We start from the raw sequence: 20,225 nt of genomic DNA, 5'->3' as shown, positions 1-20,225 counted from the left end.
GAAGGACACGGAGAGAAGAAGAAGGAAGAGAAGGAGTGACGAATGAGAGGAGAGAGAAAGGATGTGGCCTGAGTCCTGGGAGCCAGCCAAGTTGCCCTCCCTTCGCTCTGCTCTGTCTCCCCCTTCTACCAAAAAAAAAAAGAAAAAAACTTCCCCGCCTGCCTCTCACTACACAATGGCTGCTTCTCTGCTGAAATTTCACGTTATTGGATCCCGGGACTGGAGTTTTGTACTCCCACAATGTCCAAGCAGTGGAGCATGCTGCAGGGGAGAGACACACTCTGCAAGCTAAAAGCTGGAAAACCATTCCTCCTTTCATTAACATCAGAAAAGGGGAGAAAAAGTCTCCCCCTTTGACTAATTTTTTCCATCTCCCACAAATCTCTCTTCACTATCAAAAAAAAGAAAGATTGTCAAGCTCCACTAGACAGATTTGGCTTGTAGAAAATCATTAAAATATCATTGACAAAATAAACACAAGCTACTTATCTCAAATCCGATTGTGTAGCTTATCCTTAACGAGTAAAGTGTAGAGAGGCTAAAAATGTTAAATGCTAGGCTTGCTTAATGTTTCGAAAAAAACATCTGAGCAAATTTCCCAACTAAGCATGGAGTTTCCAGCAGGGCGACACATGTGAACGCCACAAACCAGCTAGCCAATTAGCCACGGTTCAAACGCTTAGAATAAGCGGAAAACTTGAAGGGCACTGCTAAACAAATGACAACGACCCAACATGGATGCTGAGCAAATTATGACACGAGGGCCAGGAACAGAGACACTCACTGGGGGTGCTTTATGTTTTCCATTAATAAAGGCCAATCGTAAATTCGGACGACGCCCACGACAACAACTCGCGTTCACACGCCTGCTTTATTAGCTGCGGTGAAAGCCAATACTTTGCCTATAGAAGGAGAAGTGAAAGAGACATTTTTTGCAGTATCTCCTTGCAACAGCTCAGGCTGCTGGTGAGTCATCTGCCTCACAAGAACATTCGGCTAAGCTACTGACTGACTCAGGAAAGAACAACAACCCTGCAGTATACAATGTCGCTGAATTCTACCTGCATCTTTTGACAAAATACAGACAAATACGGTAACATATTAGGTTTTAATAATCACGTATGGAGGCCATGTTAGCAGGCAGGACACATGCTAAGAAAATCCAAGTGATCCAAAATTTGTAACAGCAAACATCATGAGATTGCTCTCCTGTCTAATTGGTGGCAGAAATGTAAACAGAAAGGTTTGGCCTGCACTCATGTGTCAAACAGCGCTCACAAATACGACATAGATGTGTCTAATACTATGTCCTAAGCAGAAACATGCTAAGTGACAGACACATTAAGGAAAGTCATAGTTCTGATTCTTTGTCTTGTTGTTAGTAACCCAGTACAAACTGTAAAACGTTCCTTAGAAAACATTGCATTTGTAAAACTGATTTTAATATCTATACTTTGTGATAATTCCAACAAAACCATGTATTCCTGGATCATCAACATATTTTTAGGGGTGTAACGATTGATCGACTGATATTCATAAATTTCAAATATATTGATCTGTGTTCAGCAAGTTTGCCTATAAGATAGGTAGCAATCCAAAATCGTTTTAAAGGGGAATTGATTGATTTAATAGATACTAGAAAAAAAAGATTGGATTTAAGAACAGCAAATTTATATGAAGTTTATTAAGCACTTTGAATAATAAGGACGTTAAACATTTAGTCTATTTGCCCGTCTGTGATATCATCAAGACAAAAATGGCGGGTAGCTACGGTGGTTGATAAACGCAAACACTACAAGACACAAAAACTTTCAGCTACAACACCGTTGCAAGAGTCACAACAAATACAAACGACACAACACAATAATATAAAGCCACAACATAACTTTAAGCCACCAACAAAACGGAAGTGACGTGAAGCAAGTTACACAACGTTCCAACTTCCGGAACACAACATTAAACGACGACAACTAACAACCAGGAAAAAACTATTTCATCAGAAAAAATAAATACAAGAGATGGATGAAGGAGGCTATGAAAATTAGTAAGCAAGGGGCAAACACCATTAACAGGGATGAGGGGGCATAAATGCGCCGCACACCTGGGACGCTGCCCCACAAGAACATTCGGCGACACCATGGTGGAGAATAGATACTGTGTGGTTGGGTCGGGAATTTTACTTAGCAGGTCAATCTACTCTTTAAATGTTGGTTATTGTACTTTTATTGAAATATGCTTAAATATTAAAAATGAGAGTGGAAAAGGTTTCCTTTGGTTAATTCAACCTTAGTCAAAAAAGATGTGAATGCATTGGCTGTTAATTGTTGTTTACTTGCTTGGTATACATAATTCATTTATACCTAATTCCCTTACAAGAAATAACAGGAATATAGGAAACGTCATCTGCAGTGTCCAGTATGCAGTATTTATTTCACAGTCAAACTGCTTAAATTATTTATTTGCTAAAAGTTACCGAAATTATTTGATGTCAACACACTGAATTGTTTCGGATCACATTGTTCTAATAAAATTAGATCGTCCTTGAATCGTATCGGTAACTACAAAAATCTAATCGTTGTTCAAACAAATCTTTACACCCCTAATTTATTTACTATTTAGTGCTATTCAAATAAGAAAATTAGATTACCTAATGATACGACAAGACAAAGCATAAGTTTTGACTGTTACAGCGTCACTGGTGTGTTTTGATATAAAAGTAAGTCTCCAAGAAACGTTTGTCTAACTTTTAACTACAACAGTGGGAAGAAGGAAGCTGGACAAAGAAAACGCCAACCGTGATATTCGTGAATCAACAAACTACTGTATCAGGCCTCTTACGTCCTGCAGCATCACTATCACCAGAACTTCAGGAGTCAGAAACTAATCAATGAAGTTTTTCTGACAGGAATTTGGAAAAAGCTCGGACAAAAAAAAACCATGAGATTATGTACAAACAGCACTACTTTGGAGGTAAAATGCAAACAATGATGAGTCCTGTTAGAGCAGGGGTGGGCAAATGTTTTGGCTCAGGTGCCACATTGGCTTTTGAAATTTGAAAGATGTACCGGGCGAAAACATGCTGCATTTCAAAGCATATCATATGTGTAGGAACTCAGAGTAGACCTCCCAAACATGGGCTAAACATCTATTTTCAACAATATCATATCAGAAACACAAACATGATATTACAGGGTTATTAACACTTACATTCTCTTTAGTGGGAGCAGTGTTCTTGATTTTTGCTAATGCGTTGATGTCTAGTTTGTTGTGGCAATTCTCAAAACACATATTTACCTAATTTTGTTTTAATATTTGGCGGGCCAGATTAAAAAGATCAATGGGCCGGATGTGACTCCCGGGCTGTAGTTTGCCCACCCCTGTGTTACAGTATATACCACATAAATGGGGGACACTTGACACTGTAACCGCTACGTTAAGGCATAGTTTCAACGGAGTAGAGCGTTTGTTGTTTAAAATTATTTTAGGACCGGGTTATTTCCTACCTAAACTACCGTTCAAAAGTTTGGGGTCACATTGAAATGTCCTTATTTTTGAAGGAAAAGCACTGTACTTTTCAATGAAGATAACTTTAAACTAGTCTTAACTTTAAAGAAATACACTCTATACATTGCTAATGTGGTAAATGACTATTCTAGCTGCAAATATCTGGTTTTTGGTGTAATATCTACATAGGTGTATAGAGGCCCATTTCCAGAAACTATCACTCCAGTGTTCTAATGGTACAATGTGTTTGCTCATTGGCTCAGAAGGCTAATTGATGATTAGAAAACCCTTGTGCAACCATGTTCACACATCTGAAAACAGTTTAGCTCGTTACAGAAGCTACAAAACTGACCTTCCTTTGAGCAGATTGAGTTTCTGGAGCATCACATTTGTGGGGTCAATTAAACACTCAAAATGGCCAGAAAAAGATAACTTTCATCTGAAACTCGACAGTCTATTCTTGTTCTTAGAAATGAAGGCTATTCCACAAAATTGTTTGGGTGACCCCAAACTTTTGAACGGTAGTGTAAGTCAGATCCAAAGTATAGATGGCGACTTAACCAGGGAAAATTCAAGTTAAAAAGTATGAGCTTGCAGGCGTCCAATATTCAATGTGTCAAGGAAATTACTCGTTTATTGAGTTACTGTATAAAATGAAATGATTTAGGATCAGATCTCTCAAGAAAACACATACTGTACACCAGCAAAATACATTTGTGACATGCACAGAAATCCCCTTCCTTTTCTGAAAAGGCTTTGGGAATTCCATCAAAGACACAAGGTTTAGGATTTACATCTGTGCCCTTTTATGTCTGCGGCCTCACAGGAAAGAACCATCTCAGGCCAGCTGCAGCCAAGATTTCACAACAAGGCGCAGCCTTCACGGTCACACATGCGGCACAACTGCAAACACTATACACAATTCGAGACATTTATTGCTCAAATCACTTTTCTCACAGGCCCTGAGATATAGTCAATGGATATCACTGCCCAAGGAGAAAACAGGGGAGGAAACACGCCAAAATGTTTTATATAAAAAAGGTATAGTTCTAAAATCTGCCCTCAACTCAGGTGCTGACAAATAAACCGCTTAACGCAGGCTCTTAAAAAACTCATAGGAAATGCAAAATGGCGCAGCCTTCACAATGCACCAAGATCCAGACACATTTCTAAAGCATGAGAATGGAACGAGGTCTGTTCCCTCGGTTGTCCTGTCTCCGTCACAGGCAGGCCAAGCCGTCTGGTTACTCGGAGGACCGTCGCCATTAATCACCCAAACAACCAAGAGGACAGCTTCTAGAACACGCAGGCACTGGTTCATAAATACTGTGTGACGGCAAAGGAACGTCAGGAAACTTTCTCCATAATCAGTTCACATCTTTGTAAACCTTAAAAAAGGATGACGTCAAATAATAATCAGTTAGCTTATCAGATGTAGACGGCTACTGAATTTGAATTGATGTAATCTGCTATGCTGGTTTCTTCCCTCAAATACCGTCTTTGGACAGGACAACAATCATCAGCAGGGGGTAATACAGGCAAACTACGTTAATACATTTCATGATTATAATAAGAGGATCCAGGAGTGAAGGTCTTAAAGCAAGTCATAAAGCAAGTTCCGCACTGAGTCCCCCCAAAAAATTGTAATTTCTCACACCAGTCCAGTTTAACACATTCTACAAACATGTTTTACTTAAGAAACTTCACCAAATGGAGGCCCATGTATTACAAAGTGTAATAGGCCCAGTCCCTTAATAAATAAATCAGATTGGCTCAATTTTGTTCACACAAGTTAAGGTCAAGTCCTAAAAAAGCTTTTTACGAACCAAAGTCTGCCACAATATTTATAAAATATCAGTGAATCATCATTAAATTTGACATACAGCTTTTCTGGTTGAGAAAACAAAACAACAAAACTTCTTATTAGCGGTGGTCCATAGCCATTAATGCTTTTAACTCATTGACATATTTCCAAATCTTTTTTAGACTTAACATATATGTGCAAAAAACGCAAGGAAGCATGTGTACCAAATGTGCCAAATTTAAAATGGGAATGTTGGAAATGTAGCAGTTATTTATTCATTCTAGCGAATGTTTGCATTGTTTTGGATACACCGTGCAAAGCGTAGCATCTAATCGCAGTCTTTTGTTGCTAAAACCAAATACATTGTAATTATCCCTCTGTTTTTTTCTATTTAGCCACACTGCAGTAATGGCTAAAGGTGTTAAAATTGTAACAAACCAAGATGGGCAAACTGCTGAATGGACACCCAGCTACACATGATGATCTCCTCTGCGCAGTTTGACACTTGAACAAATAACGTGCCATTGGTTTCTGTAAACCACTGTAGTCACAAGCAGCACTTCCCTAAAAGTTGCAGAAGCAAAACCAAGCATGTGTTCAACTCAGCAGACTTTGCGAATAGGGAAGATGTGTCTAGCTTAGATTAGCCAATAAAAAGGTACGTGCTCAAGGTCACATCCAGTCGATAGCCCCAGAAATACTATCTATAAAATAGTCCAGGAAATTATTTAGCTTAACATAAGGGCCACAGGATATCAGCAATTACCCAGGCCATAAAGCACGAGGCCCTAACAGCTGAAGTAGCTGTCTCCCTTTGTCGTTTCATGACTTGATGAGGGCTGTTTAAGAGGAATGCGTTTGAGAAAGCTCTGCCACAGGAATGGGAGTTCAAAACAGCCCTCAGGTGATAAGATCACAACATGGCAGATAAAAAACGCTGAGCTGTCAAATCAATCACACAGATAGGAAGAGGACACAGTTGAGAGGGATCGTCAGGGAATCACCTGACCGGCAGCAGACAATAGCGAGGCACAGCAGGAATCCTCACACAATGCAAGGCCGTACCCTTGTATACAAGATCATTTCACTGCCAGGCCAAATGACCCTTACTTTCGTGAACAATGGAGGAACACTTTATAGGCCGGGGATGACAGCAATCCACCAGCTTGATTTCTAATTACCTTTACAACACATGTCAAACTCGTTGTTGTAATTCTAAAGGGAAAAACTCGACTTTAATGGTGTCATTTTAGTCCAATGTGCATAAAACATTAATGCCCAGCAGAACAAGAGAGTGCTCAAAGTTCTTCTTTGAGAAAAGAGTTAAAGAGAAAAAAATGCTCGATAAACATCAGTGAAGATACATGCACATGCTTTCATAACAGTCCTGATTTCCCTATCCCTGTCTGCAAAAGTCACAATCACCTCTTTCTTTTAAAACAAAAAATACTGTAGATTGTAAAACGTAGGGTATTTGTTGAGAAATAAGAAACTGGTTTGCTGTGTGTTAATCCTGCTATCATTACAGTTACTCGAAATGGGAATGCTTTTAAATTATTCTTGTATTTTACAGAGCCAATTGCTAAATGAATACATATAAATTAGGAATGTAACAAATAATGGTTTTAATGACAACCACGGTAAAACTCCCAACATGTTAGCATTACCGTTTTAAATTGAAATGATCTAAAAACCGGCATTGATAAATGCACTCTGATAAACTCACAGACTGACTGGCGCTAGCTTAAAGGCTAACACGAATACAAAAGACATTTGTGTCTTTTTCCCATACCCTAATATAAACTTATGTAAACACACTGCTGTCTGAGCAACTAAGCTATTCAGTTGTGCACATTGAACCTACAAGCTGTGCTCTCTCAGTACTAAGTGATCGATATATACTCGGAGGAATATGACGAGGAGGTGTTTTTACGGTGCGTTCAAGGACCGCTGTGAAGCATAAGAAGCACAAAACATGAAAAATAGTGGGTTTTCGAACACTGGGTCGATTTATTTTAGTTTTTTGAAAACATCTAAGGATTTCAGTGTGTGTAAAAGTACTTTTTCAGCACATTAAACAATACTGCTGTAATAATAACCGTGGTAATTTTAGTTGCAACACCTCTGATAGGAAATTTTCATATCGTTACAACCCTAACATAAATAGATGTCTTATTGACACTGCTTATAGGGCTTTATTTTATCTGAGTTCTTGTTCCTCCATGAGCCATTTAGACAAACTCTGCCACGCAACGAGTCGCAATAATCAATCAAGAAACAAGAATCCAAGCAATTCTGTTGATCTATATTTTCCTGCATCTGCAAGATAGTGTGAATTATATTTCCCATTGTTGCCCGTATTTGTGTCTATTATACTAATGTTATACTGCCTGTATCGTATTGTCGTTTTCTAGGTTCAAAGCGTACATAATACAACTACCCTACCGCATGGTATCATCTCTAAGCGGTTGTTTGGCAGTGGTTGGTTTTGAACTAGTACAGCAGGAAACCGAATAATCCATTATTCGGAGCAAATCACGCAAACAGACAAAAGAGGCAGTCAAGAGAAAACAAAGCGCTGCAGATAGCTTACCTTATTGTGCAAGTTCGTTTGTGTCATTTCTAGCTGCATATCCTCAAATATTACAATAAAGTGGTGAATCTGCTCGACCAATGAGCGACCAGCAGTGGTTTATGCCACCCATATGCTATCAGTGCAATTGTACCAGTTTCTATCTGCTTTTGCCAATGAAAAGTTGTAAAGGTTAAGAGAGCTATGTAGGCACTCGACAGTGGAAAAGAAGCATTCAAGGTTGGTCTTTACTTCCATCGGTTTTCTCATCAGCTAGACTAGGTAAGTATTATGTAGCTAAAAAAAACAAATTTTTAGATGCAAAAGAGCACAGAGTTACTAAAAAGTGCAGGGAGTGCATAGCAACTCCTATACAAGCAAACCCACGACACCGTCTTTTAACATTGTTTTTGAGGACAAACAAAAATCAAATCAGGGCTTATGTAACAAAACCCTATCCAAAAAACACACAACAACAAAAGAAGTGGATATAGCTGCAGCAATCCTAAGTATTGCACTCCCTCTGCGTTTCTATGAATCATACAGCAAGGCAAGCAAGACAGGTGGTGGAATCCTAGCAACAATTCCTGGATCGCTTCGCCATCTTAGCTGCCGCCACCATGCAGAGAGGATCAAACCCGGCACATCATCTAGCCTGTAACTATTTCTCAATGCGTGGTTTTGTGGCTGGAAAACATCGGATTAAAAACAAAAGAAGACATGTGCTCATGTGGACGACACCATGCATACAACCAATGAGAATAAGGCATAGTTTTTTTTAAATGAATCTAATTCTGCACCAATGGTGTGTAAAAATAAATCTCTGTCCACATAAAAACTCATGAATCAGATATCCTGCACATTTTGGACGATCAGAAGCCTGAATAAGCGACAACAGTTGTGCTGCAATGGCTTGTTGGTTTGCGTGTAAAAACCTCAACACAACCTGTCTTTTTCAGACCTCGACACAACCTGTCTTTCTCAGTCCTTTGTCTATGGGAAAATAAATATGTCTTTTAATCAGGTTAATGCAGTAAATTACTCCTATAATATAGTTAAATAAGATTTAAATACATGAAATTGTTGCACATTTGTCATGGACATGAGACAAAACGTGTTGGGGAGCCAAGTAAATTACATTTAAAGGTGAAAAATGTTCCGACATCACTTTTATGCTGCTGTATTACTGCAATTTTCCAGATTATTTCCGGTCTAATTTTGAGTATTTCTCTTTCGAAAGGTGCACCTAGAATGTATTGTGAGAGATTGCACAACTTCAGGGCGCACAGAAACGTAGTCGGGTTAGTGAGCGTGCAATGCATTTGGATTATTTTGAGTATTCTATTTATTTCTGTTATGAAATGAGCCGATTAATGCATTAGAACAGTGGTTCTTAACCTGGGTTCGATCGAACCCTTGGGGTTCGGTGAGTCGGCCTTAGGGGTTCGGCGGAGGTCAAAACACACCCGACTCATCATGCAAATAAAAACTTTTCCCTATCGGCGTATTGTGGATACCCCCAAACAATGTTCCCTCTAATTTTCCATCTGATTTGCAGGTGTGTAATTTGTCATGAGTTCATGCACTGTGTTGGTTTTGTTCTTTGAACAAGGTGATGTTCATGCACGGTTCATTTTGTGCACCAGTAAAAAAACATATACCGTATTTTTCGGAGTATAAGTCGCACCGGCCGAAAATGCATAATAAAGAAGGGAAAAAACATATATAAGTCGCACTGGAGTACAAGTCGCAGTTTTTGGGGAAATTTATTTGATAAAACCCAACACCAAGAATAGACATTTGAAAGGCAATTTAAAATAAATAAAGAATAGTGAACAACAGGCTGAATAAGTGTACGTTATATGACGCATAAATAACCAACTGAGAACGTGCCTGGTATGTTAACGTAACATATTATGGTAAGAGTCATTCAAATAACTATAACATATAAAACATGCTATACGTTTACCAAACAATCTGTCACTCCTAATCGCTAAATCCGATGAAATCTTATACGTCTAGTCTCTTACGTGAATGAGCTAAATAATATTATTTGATATTTTATGGTAATGTGTTAATAATTTCACACATAAGTCGCTCCTGAGTATAAGTCGCACCCCAGGCCAAACTATGAAAAAAACTGCGACTTATAGTCCAAAAATACAGTAACTTTATCATGAATTTGAAAAAAAAAATATATGTTTTTTTTTTCACTAAAGAAGGGTTCGGTGAATGCGCATATGAAACTGGTGGGGTTCGGTACCTCCAACAAGGTTAAGAACCACTGCATTAGAGTCACTATATGACATGCAATCATGCCGTGCTGTGGCCCACATCATTCAATCCTAGCAAATGAGAGGAATTGTTCAAAACTTTGGATCAGAGAACTCATGTGAACCAAATGTACGGGACTCTTTGTGTGAAGTGGGATGGGGTACAGTACGATTCGCCTAGTTCAAGCACACCATCAAGCTTGGTTGATCTTTCTGTGTAGACACTATACCATCTTTTCAGATGCCATTGTGATCCAATTTTCTTCCGAAATGCTAAGGGTGCTTTTCAATCACTACTATTACATGCACTAAATTAGTCTGATTTCTCAAATAGTTCGTTTTTTTTGTATTTTCACACCTATGTGTGAAGTCCAAGCGTTCATGCACACTCTTATGCAACTGGTTATACGCCATGTTCCTCCCATTCACTGGGGGGCACTTATTTAATTTTAGCACGAAAAAATTAATTCCTTTTCCGGTTGACCTATGACGTCACACTAGCCATCTGCGGATCCATACAAATTGTTTTAAAGGATATCCGCTGTAATATTGTCACAGATTACAAATATTATGTCTCTAATTGCCATGCTAATGTGAAATAGCAGACAGAATTAAGAAATGATCTAGGATTCTGCTACGAACATGACGCTACTACCAAAAATGTATAGAGGCAGAAGCAGGTCCGAAGCAAAGAAAGACCGGCGGTTTTTGCGAAGGAATTTTCGGACAAAGAATCATTGAAACAAAACTTTTTAAATCTCAGAGTACATTCAAAAAGCTATGTGGATTGATGGTAGGAGTTTTAAGTCCGAAGGAAAAGACCACTTGTGCCCAGACTAATACTGATCCAGATGAGGGTTGCTATTGTTCTGGAGTATCTTGCCAGTTGTGTGGAATACAGAGTTATTGTTAATCAGTTTGGAGTGCAGAAATGCAGCGTGAAGAGGTTTGTGTATGGTTTATTATTCGCCTTTGACACCTGCTTCATTATCTTTCATCTCATTTGTATTTCGTTCAGGAGTCCAAATTTAGCCGCCTTTTTACATTTCCTTAGCTACCTTCTTAAATAAATCTGTTTCTTTTTTTACAACCATCGATTTCAAAATGTTCTGCTCTTTTAGTTAGTGAAGCAAATAAAAAGTATTCTCTTCATTACAATTATTGCTATGTTTTCATTGAATGGTATCTGCTTCCGGGTTGGATCCCATGCGTTGAGACTGGCGCATGCGCGATACATCGAGAGATTCGGTTTCCAATCGCATAATCCAGGTGTGTTAGTCCGATTTTTTAAAAACTGAACAAAATCGGATTAAGGTGTTTCCATTGGCTGTAGGAGGCTTATTTCGAGCCGAACTATTTGAGAAATTGGACTAATTTAGTGCATGGACACTCGGGGAATGACCATCTTGCATTTGGTCTTTTCGTGGCTGATTAACATTAAAGAGAGAGAGAACTAATTGCCACTTTTATTGCAAACAATCAGAAATCTGAAGTAAAAGCATTCGCAAGGGTGGGCTGTCCACCGTCTGAACAAGTGGTACGCACACAGTAATTACTGTACCAAAACTAGCAGTGTAAACAATACGCCCTGATCACAGTTTGGTATGAATCTCAGTTTTAAAGTCACAGTTTGGTTTATTATGTGTAATAACATAAACTAATGCAAGCTTTGCTGAGCTTCAGTATTGACAGACGTAAAGAACTTCCAAAGGAAACTTTAAAAACTGAAAACTGGAAACAGGTAATTCTACAATAAATAACATTCTCAAATAAAACATTATTCTTTGAAAAACAAATATTTAATAATATATAAGGGTTTGTTCTAAGGAAATTGCCATGATGAAGACAAGCACTGTTTGCGTAAAAGATGGCCTGCCTGTCCCATGTCTCCATGTGTTGCATATGGGAAATCAGTACGCCTCTGTACTAGGGTTGCGTGATATAGACAATATACTATGTAAATTTGCCTGACGATAGAGCTTTTAATATTATCGTTATATCGTGATAATGCTTGTTGACGACACTTTCTAGCTGTGTCCAGCAATTTTGACAGCGACAAGGAAGCAAACGAACATGTCATCAACACGGCTAACGTCTCAGTGCAAAGCCACTCTGAAGTCAGCATTTTTTGCCTGCATTGGGGCAAATAAACTCTGTTTCTTGCTAGTATCATGCTTGCAGGACAAGGAAGAGCTAAATATGCTCCACCACACACCGTTAGGGATATGCTAACCGCAAAGCTACAGCTGTTGAATGTAAACAGAGGTGGGCAAATTGATACAAATATCAACAGTAACGATATCAAGTAGAGCGTCCAGTGTTTCCCACACATTCATTTATTTGTGGCGGCCCGCCACAAATAAAAACTTTTTTTTTTTTTTTGTCCTCTCCAGCTTCTCAGGCAAATCATATAGTTGATGTAGATGCCCATATCGGCTGTTCAGATTTACTTTACAAAAGAGAAGTGTAGGATACTTCTCTTGTTGCCTTATTTGTATATGACTTTATTAAATGTATTTATATTAGAAACACAACATGTGTATATAACAAAGGGTGCAAAGTCTGCAGGCAGTAGGAAACACATGGTTAAGTGTAGGGAGTAAAACTGATGGCAGTCTAAAGTTCAAGATTTTTGGAGCTCTTTGTCCAGTGGATCAGATGTTTGATGGAGCTCTGTGTCTATCTACCACCACTACTGTTTTCTGTTTATTTGTTACTGACTGTGGCAGGACACCTCTGCCTCTGTTTCACTTTATGTTGCTGGTAAATAATATGGTTGTAGTAGTAGGCTAAAGTTAAATTATTTAGTATGCACTAATTAAAGGGGCAAGCTTTATGAGACATTTTAGCTTTTATATTTTATAAGATATATTTTTTGTAAGAACCACAATTAATAAATATATTTCAGTGAATAACTTATTGTTCAAATCTGTATATAAATATGTACATAAAGTGTTGTAATTATATTGTAAAATGGATGGATGGATGGATGGATGGACGTTTAAAACAAAACTGTTATTATTAATAAGTAAGTATACATTTTTTTACCCTTTTTAGAGAAAATCATATCATTGTAGAAAATTATGCAAATTACTCGATGATGTCATGGTGACCACGCCCATAGCCACGCCCCCACCGCCACAGGTATCTTGGCAGTTTATGGGAAACACTGGCGTCAGTATATGGGCGATACTTTTTGCTCTCACAAAATCTTCTGTCGTTTGTTTTATTGTTTCCAAACTCAGTCAATAGGTCCATGGACACAGGGGGGCTTAAAGGGCATAAACAAAACTATTCAAATCAGAGCCAATGGTAGGAAATAAATTAAGTACTTAAGTAATTTTGTGACACCCCCATCTTGTGTTTTTGTCTGAGTATATTGTGATCAAACACTGAATCATTCAACAACCTTTAAATGTTAATGTATGAGCAACAGCATTGGATCAATACCCAAATATGTAGCATCACCCAAAACTGATATAAAGTATCCAAACAACAGAAAAATATGTGCTTATTATTACAATTTAACCGAAATGTAACTAGAAACATGTTACAACAGAGAGAAAAATGTTGTAAACAGTAAATTACCAGATAAATAAATAATAGTGGAGAAAATAATACAACTGGAAATAACGCAAAAGGCCCTTTTCCACCGCAGGGACTTTTTCAATAACTTTCCCATCTACCCGGGAAAATAGAATTCCCACTGTGTATCTACCAAAAACTACCAAGGTAGATTTAGTTTTTCAGGAAATATTTTTGGTTCCTGCCAGCGAGGTATAACTTTCAAAAGTCCCTGGTACTTTTGAGGAGCAGGCTGTGTTGTTGATTGGTTAAACACAGTTGGAGGAGTTCCTAACACTTATTTTTCAAACACACGACCGCCATTGCAGAGTATGTGAGAAAGACTTGTTCCTTTCTTAGTTCTTGTGTATTTCTATTACAACAACTTGATAACGAAAATTTTAAAAAAGAAAGGTACTTTTGTGCGGCATTTGTGTGCTAAATGCAGTTTAAGGTTGTTTATTATTTTTTACAAACGTTTTTATTGGTACTAGAGTTGTACGGTATACTGGTATTGGTATAGTATTTGGTACATATATAAAAAGCCTCTAAAAAGTACCGGTCACCCACCACCGTCGGCCCTCCGTCGTCGTCACGTCATGACATTGCTGGTTTACGAGCAGACGAGCATGTACGCCAGCGCACAATCACAGAGTAGTTACAAGCAGACACAGTGTGTAGACAGAAAAGGGAGAACGGACGCATTTTGCCTTAAAAACTAACGATAAAGATTAAGGTATAACACTGTAACGCCCTCGATAAGAGGTGCTTTAAGACATGGCTTGCTAGCTAGCGGCTAAAGTTCAGCCGCAGTCGGCAGTGTTTTAGCTACTTCTAAATCACTAATCCTCGCCTCCATAGATAGTACTTTATTGATTCCTTCAGGAGAGTTACCTAAGGAAAATTAAAATGGCGATAAATAAAGTAAGTTTCTTACAAGTATCATCTCTGCAGGACGAGGAATAGCTAAACATGTTTCACTACACACCGTAGCTCACCCACGTCACAATGTAAACAAACGCCATTGGTGGATCCACACCTAACATCCACTGTAATGATACCAAGTACAGGAGTGGATCTAGTCGATACTACTATGATTACATCAATATTTTTTAGCATCACAAAATCTTTTTTTGTTTTTTTTAATTTATATTATGTTTATAAACTCAGGAAATACGTCACTGGACACATGAGGACTTTGAATATGACCAGTGTATGATCCTGTAACTACTTGGTATCGGATTGATACCCAAATTTGTGGTATCATCCAAAACTAATGTAAAGCATCCAAAAAACAGAACAATAAGAGATTATTACATTTTAACAGAAGTGTAGACAGAACATATTAAAAGAGAAAATAAGCAGATATTAACAGAAAATGAACATGTAGATTATTAATTCATTTTCTACCACTTGTCCTTAATAATTTTGACATGGAAAATGACACGATATGTTACTGCATACCGCATTTTTCGGAGTATAAATCGCTCCGGAGTATAAGTCGCACCGGCCGAAAATGCGTAATAAAGAAGGAAAAAAACATATATAAGTCGCACTGGAGTATAAGTCGCATTTTTTGGGGAAATTTATTTGATAAAACCCAACACCAAGAATAGACATTTGAAAGGTAATTTAAAATAAATAAAGAATAGTGAACAACAGGCTGAATAAGTGTACGTTATATGAGGCTTAAATAACCAACTGAGAACGTGCCTGGTATGTTAACGGAACATATTATGGTAAGAGTCATTCAAATAACTATAACATATAGAACATGCTATACGTTTACCAAACAATCTGTCACTCCTAATCGCTAAATCCCATGAAATCTTATACGTCTAGTCTCTTACGTGAATGAGCTAAATAATATTATTTGATATTTTACAGTAATGTGTTAACAATTTCACACATAAGTCGCTCCTGAGTATAAGTCGCACCCCCGGCCAAACTATGAAAAAAACTGTGAAATACGGTACATAGGAGCCTTTGTCGGCTTACTTACTACTAAAAGACAAGTTGTCTTGTATGTTCACTATTTTATTTAAGGACAAAATTGCAATAAGAAACATATGTATAATGTACCGTAAGATTTTTTGTTAAAAGCCAATAATGCCATTTTTTGTGGTCCCCTTTAATTTAGAAAAGTATGGAAAAGTATCGAAATACATTTTGGTATCAGGACAACACTAATTGGTACGCAGAGCTACGAGAAGTGGACGGACTCTTTTAAACTTATTTTTACAGAGGAATATTAAGTATTCAGCCAGGCTTAGGGGACAGCGTGGCGAACTTGGGAGAGTGGCCGTGCCAGAAATCTGAGGGTTACTGGTTCAATCCCCACCTTCTACCATCCTAGTCACGTCTGTTGTGTCCTTGAGCAAGACACTTCACCCTTGCTCCTGATGGGCCTGGTTAGCACCGTGCATGGCAGCTCCCGCCATCAGTGTGTGAATGGGTGAATGTGGAAATAGTGTCAAAGCGCTTTGAGTTCCTTAAAAAGGTACAAAAGCGCTATACAAGTACAACACATTTACCATTTAGAAGCGGCGACCTCAGCTTCTTACTACTCAGGCTATGTCTACACTAAGCGGGATAACCTCTTAAACGAATAATTATTTAGCCTAAACCCTGTTTCAGCCACACTAAACCAGCGTTTATGGGACGGCGTGGCGAAGTTGATAGAGTGGCTGTGCCAGCAATCGGAGTGTTGCTGGTTACTGGGGTTCAATTCCCACCTTCTACCTTCCTAGTCACGTCCGTTGTGTCCTTGGGCAAGACACTTCACCCTTTGCCTCTGATGGCTGCTGGTTAGCGCCTTGCATGGCAGCTCCCGCCATCAGTGTGTAAATGTGTGTGTGAATGGGTAAATGTGGAAATACTGTCAAAGCGCTTTGAGTACCTTGAAGGTAGAAAAGCGCTATACAAGTATAACCCATTTATCATTTATTTAAAGTTCCCCTCCTCGGACAAATTTTTACACGGGTAAGTGCGCCGTGTATTTCTTGAATCTCCGGCTCTTAGCTTTGTATGGACTCATCGATCGTTTACAAACTGAATTCGGAGAGGAAGTGACGTCAGAAAGAACGCGCCACAGCCAGCTTCATAATAAAGCAGTTTCGTAACTCGGAGCTAACCACTGGAAATATGGTGGCGAGTCATCCAGACATGCCCGTGTTTCTCATTCTTCTACACGTACAGACGCTTGTGGAAATCACACATGAATACCTTAAGAGAAAGCGATTGCAGCTATTTCAGATACAACACTTCAGACAGCAAGAGAACTTTCCAATGTCCAGGTCAGCTTAAGGAAAAACTTTGTCCATTTTTTGAAGGAGAGTCAACGAGAATGCGGGCTACCGTGGATGTGATAAAAAAGGTAGCGTGTATTTTGTATTACCTGCTCGTCGAGGGAAGACTATGGAAAACGGCGAATGCTTTTGGACTGGCAAAGCAGACTGTATTGGTTATTGTCCGCCATGTGTGTCGCGGACTCAACGTCTAGGTCCTGAGTATATAAAGTCACCCAAAACGAATGGACAACGAAGGCGAAGGCAAAAGAGTGAGGAGTGTCCTGAACAGATATTTAGATCCCTAGATTGATTGTTGTCAAATATTTTTTGTCACATTGTGTACTTTCGTGTCCAATAAAGATGTGATTAATTTATGATGGCTCAGGTGTGATTCACTGCAATATGGCCCCACAGCACACTGGATTCCAGTTACCGTATTTTTCGGACTATAAGTCGCAGTTTTTTTCATAGTTTGGCCGGGGGTGCAACTTACACTCAGGAGCCACTTATGTGTGAAATTATTAACACATTACCGTAAAATATCAAATAATATTATTTAGCTCATTCACGTAAGAGACTAGACGTATACGATTTCATGGGATTTAGCGATTAGGAGTGACAGATTATTTGGTAAACGTATAGCATGTTCTATATGTTATAGTTATTTGAATGACTCTTCCCATAATATGTTACGTTAACATACCAGGCACGTTCACAGTTGGTTATTTATGCGTCATATAACGTACACTTATTCAGCCTGTTGTTCGCAATTCTTTATTTATTTTAAATTGCCTTTCAAATGTCTAGTCTTGGTGTTGGGTTTTATCAAATAAATGTCCCCAAAAAATGTGACTTATATATGCTTTTTTCCTTCTTTATCATGCATTTTCGGCTGGTGCGACTTATACTCCGGAGCGACTTATACTCCGAAAAATACGGTAATTGAAATACCACAACACTGGATATTGTTCTGATAGGTTAAATTTAAGAAGTTGCACACAAAGCAACACTGGAGGTGACTATGACGTGCGCATTTTCCGCGCATGCGTATTAGGTCGCGTTGCGCCGGCTGACGGAGAGGGAGATGGGGTCTTAAACGACCATTGTGTGTGTGTGGACAAGGATAAGGTTAGGTGGGATTTACCCTGGATAAACGGGGCCTCAGACTTTGTTGGATAAATGTGAAATAAAGGAGACAGTAAACGAGCGGAACAAAGGTAAATCACCTGAAATATTCACTATTTTGTTTTGCACAAATACACATCTATGTTACTATTCTAGAAAAATAAACCTATTCACACATTTTTTAAAAGCAGGACAGTGTAAAATGGCAACAAAAAAGGAGAAGGGAGGGGGGCACATGACTTCCTCTGTGACAAAACACATTATCAAAGACACATTGGAGCGCATTAAAAAACACCCATCCGCCTAATAGGCGGTGTTAGAAGTGGCCCCAACATGCACAGGAAAGGAAATGTGATCATTGTGTGACCGTGGCTGCAATGCGAAACAGTGTACAGTGCTATGTGAATGGGCCTGCCAGGTACTTTATGAATGGAGGGGATCATGTGACCAGCAGCACCTCCCGAAGCAGATATTTCTCACTGACTGTCAACAAGCGCACACAAGGGATCAGCCGTGTAAAACAATAAACGCCACCCCGTTCTAACCAATACGATTTTTTTTAAATAAACAGATATGTCTGCGATTAAATATATTTCTGACACGTTTAATCGGTGCTTTTGTTGCACGGCACAGTCTTTTTTTTTTTATGAATGGAGATTGTGATATGTAAATGAGGGCGATTGACGGAAAAAAATGCCATCTTCCGCCTTGTCGAGGCTTTTCATTAACGAAAAACGCACTTAGTGGCATTTTCTAAACCATAACAACGCAACCGATCCGTGTTATTCGGAAATCCACACAAGACTGCCAACACCTCCGTGTTATTATTAACGTCTAATACACGTATAACGATGGATTTGGTGTCGGTAAAGCACACATATGCTAGAAAATGAGTCAGGCGGGCCTGGTGTTATAATAAAGGATTTTCATTGACAAAAAAAACACATGTTTATAGTCATTTTAATGCAAGCATCGCAGGGCCGTAATGGCACATTTCGGTGCGTGTTTACGTCAAAAATGTGATGTTATTTCGGCGTCAGTACTCACTCGTTGTTTGGATTTGTTGAATCTTCACTCATTTTCTTCCTTACGGAGATCCGAGTCCTAGCAATAGCATCGACGGCGCATTGCAAAAGAGCACAAAATTCACCATGTTCTCCTTCACATGTGTAACCAAGCCGTCTTTAGTTTAGTTTATTATCATCTGTGACGGGGGTGTTTTTTGTTCCTTTTTTTCTCAGAAAGACAATAAAAGAATAGTGGTGGGGAGAGGGGGAAAAAAAGAAGTGGCAGCTAGCTTTCTTTAGCCGCCGATCGCTAGGAGGAATGACAATTTCTCCTCCCTGGAAGTCAAATCCGACATAAAATTAGCCATCTTCTTCAACAACCACAACCCCCAAGGCGGTTGATGCGGGCGGGGAGAGGAGGGGGGGAAGACGTGTTATATCCTCAAAAAACGCAGAAAATATTAAAACCCGTAACGTTTGCCAGCTTATTCGCGTCGGGGTGCCGAGCATCCATTCGCCAAGTTGATGTCCGGCGCCCGGGACGACACTTGAAGAAGAAGCCTCCTTGTTGTTAAAAGGGAGGAAAGAAAAAAAAAGCCAGCCTTGCTCCGCCAACGTGTCCGAGTAATGTCCGCGATAGGAAAAATGGAGGGAGGGAAGAAACGAGGAAGGAAGGGAGGGGGGGGCGAAGCCACGCTTGTTCCTAATCCACAAAATGTTCACCGAGGGATGTTTTTGAAAATTAAAAAAAAAAAAACCCAGCCCGTTTTAGTAACTCAGAAGTTAGCGGACATCTGCTTTAATCGAACTCCATTTTCAGCAAGGGGAGGGGAGAGAGGAGGGAGAGGGAGGGGAGGGAGTAAGGGGGGCGGGGGGCATCGGAAAACTGGGCGGATGTGTCGACCCCTCGCTGGAGAGAATTAGATCCTTCCGCGGCGTGGATAAGAAACGTTGGATTTAAACCGCACTAAACGCACCGATTCAAGTGATTTTTTTACAACGAATGCACGTTCGGATAAATAACACACCGCTTGAGCGATACATTGGAACGCAGAAGAGAGTTTCTTTCCGGAGTTGGTGTAAAGT

The 20,225-nt window shown here is 39.2% G+C and overlaps 1 protein-coding gene across 1 annotated transcript in view; it reads right to left on the bottom strand.

Moving 5' to 3' along the window:
* spred1 (sprouty related EVH1 domain containing 1) overlaps positions 1–19,944 on the bottom strand; it is an 85,390-nt gene extending 65,446 nt beyond the window's left edge. The window contains exon 1 of the mRNA XM_062041440.1: positions 19,180–19,944. Within this exon, the coding sequence (XP_061897424.1) occupies positions 19,180–19,211 (32 nt within the window). The 5' untranslated portion in view covers positions 19,212–19,944. The remainder of the gene's footprint in view (positions 1–19,179) is intronic.
* Positions 19,945–20,225: the final 281 nt, after the last annotated feature.

This window comes from Entelurus aequoreus, linkage group LG03, assembly GCF_033978785.1.
Source record: "Entelurus aequoreus isolate RoL-2023_Sb linkage group LG03, RoL_Eaeq_v1.1, whole genome shotgun sequence".
NCBI classification, from domain to species: Eukaryota; Metazoa; Chordata; class Actinopteri; order Syngnathiformes; family Syngnathidae; genus Entelurus; species Entelurus aequoreus.
The sequence above is the reverse complement of the archived record's forward strand: the minus strand, read 5'-3'. Positions and strand labels throughout refer to the sequence as shown.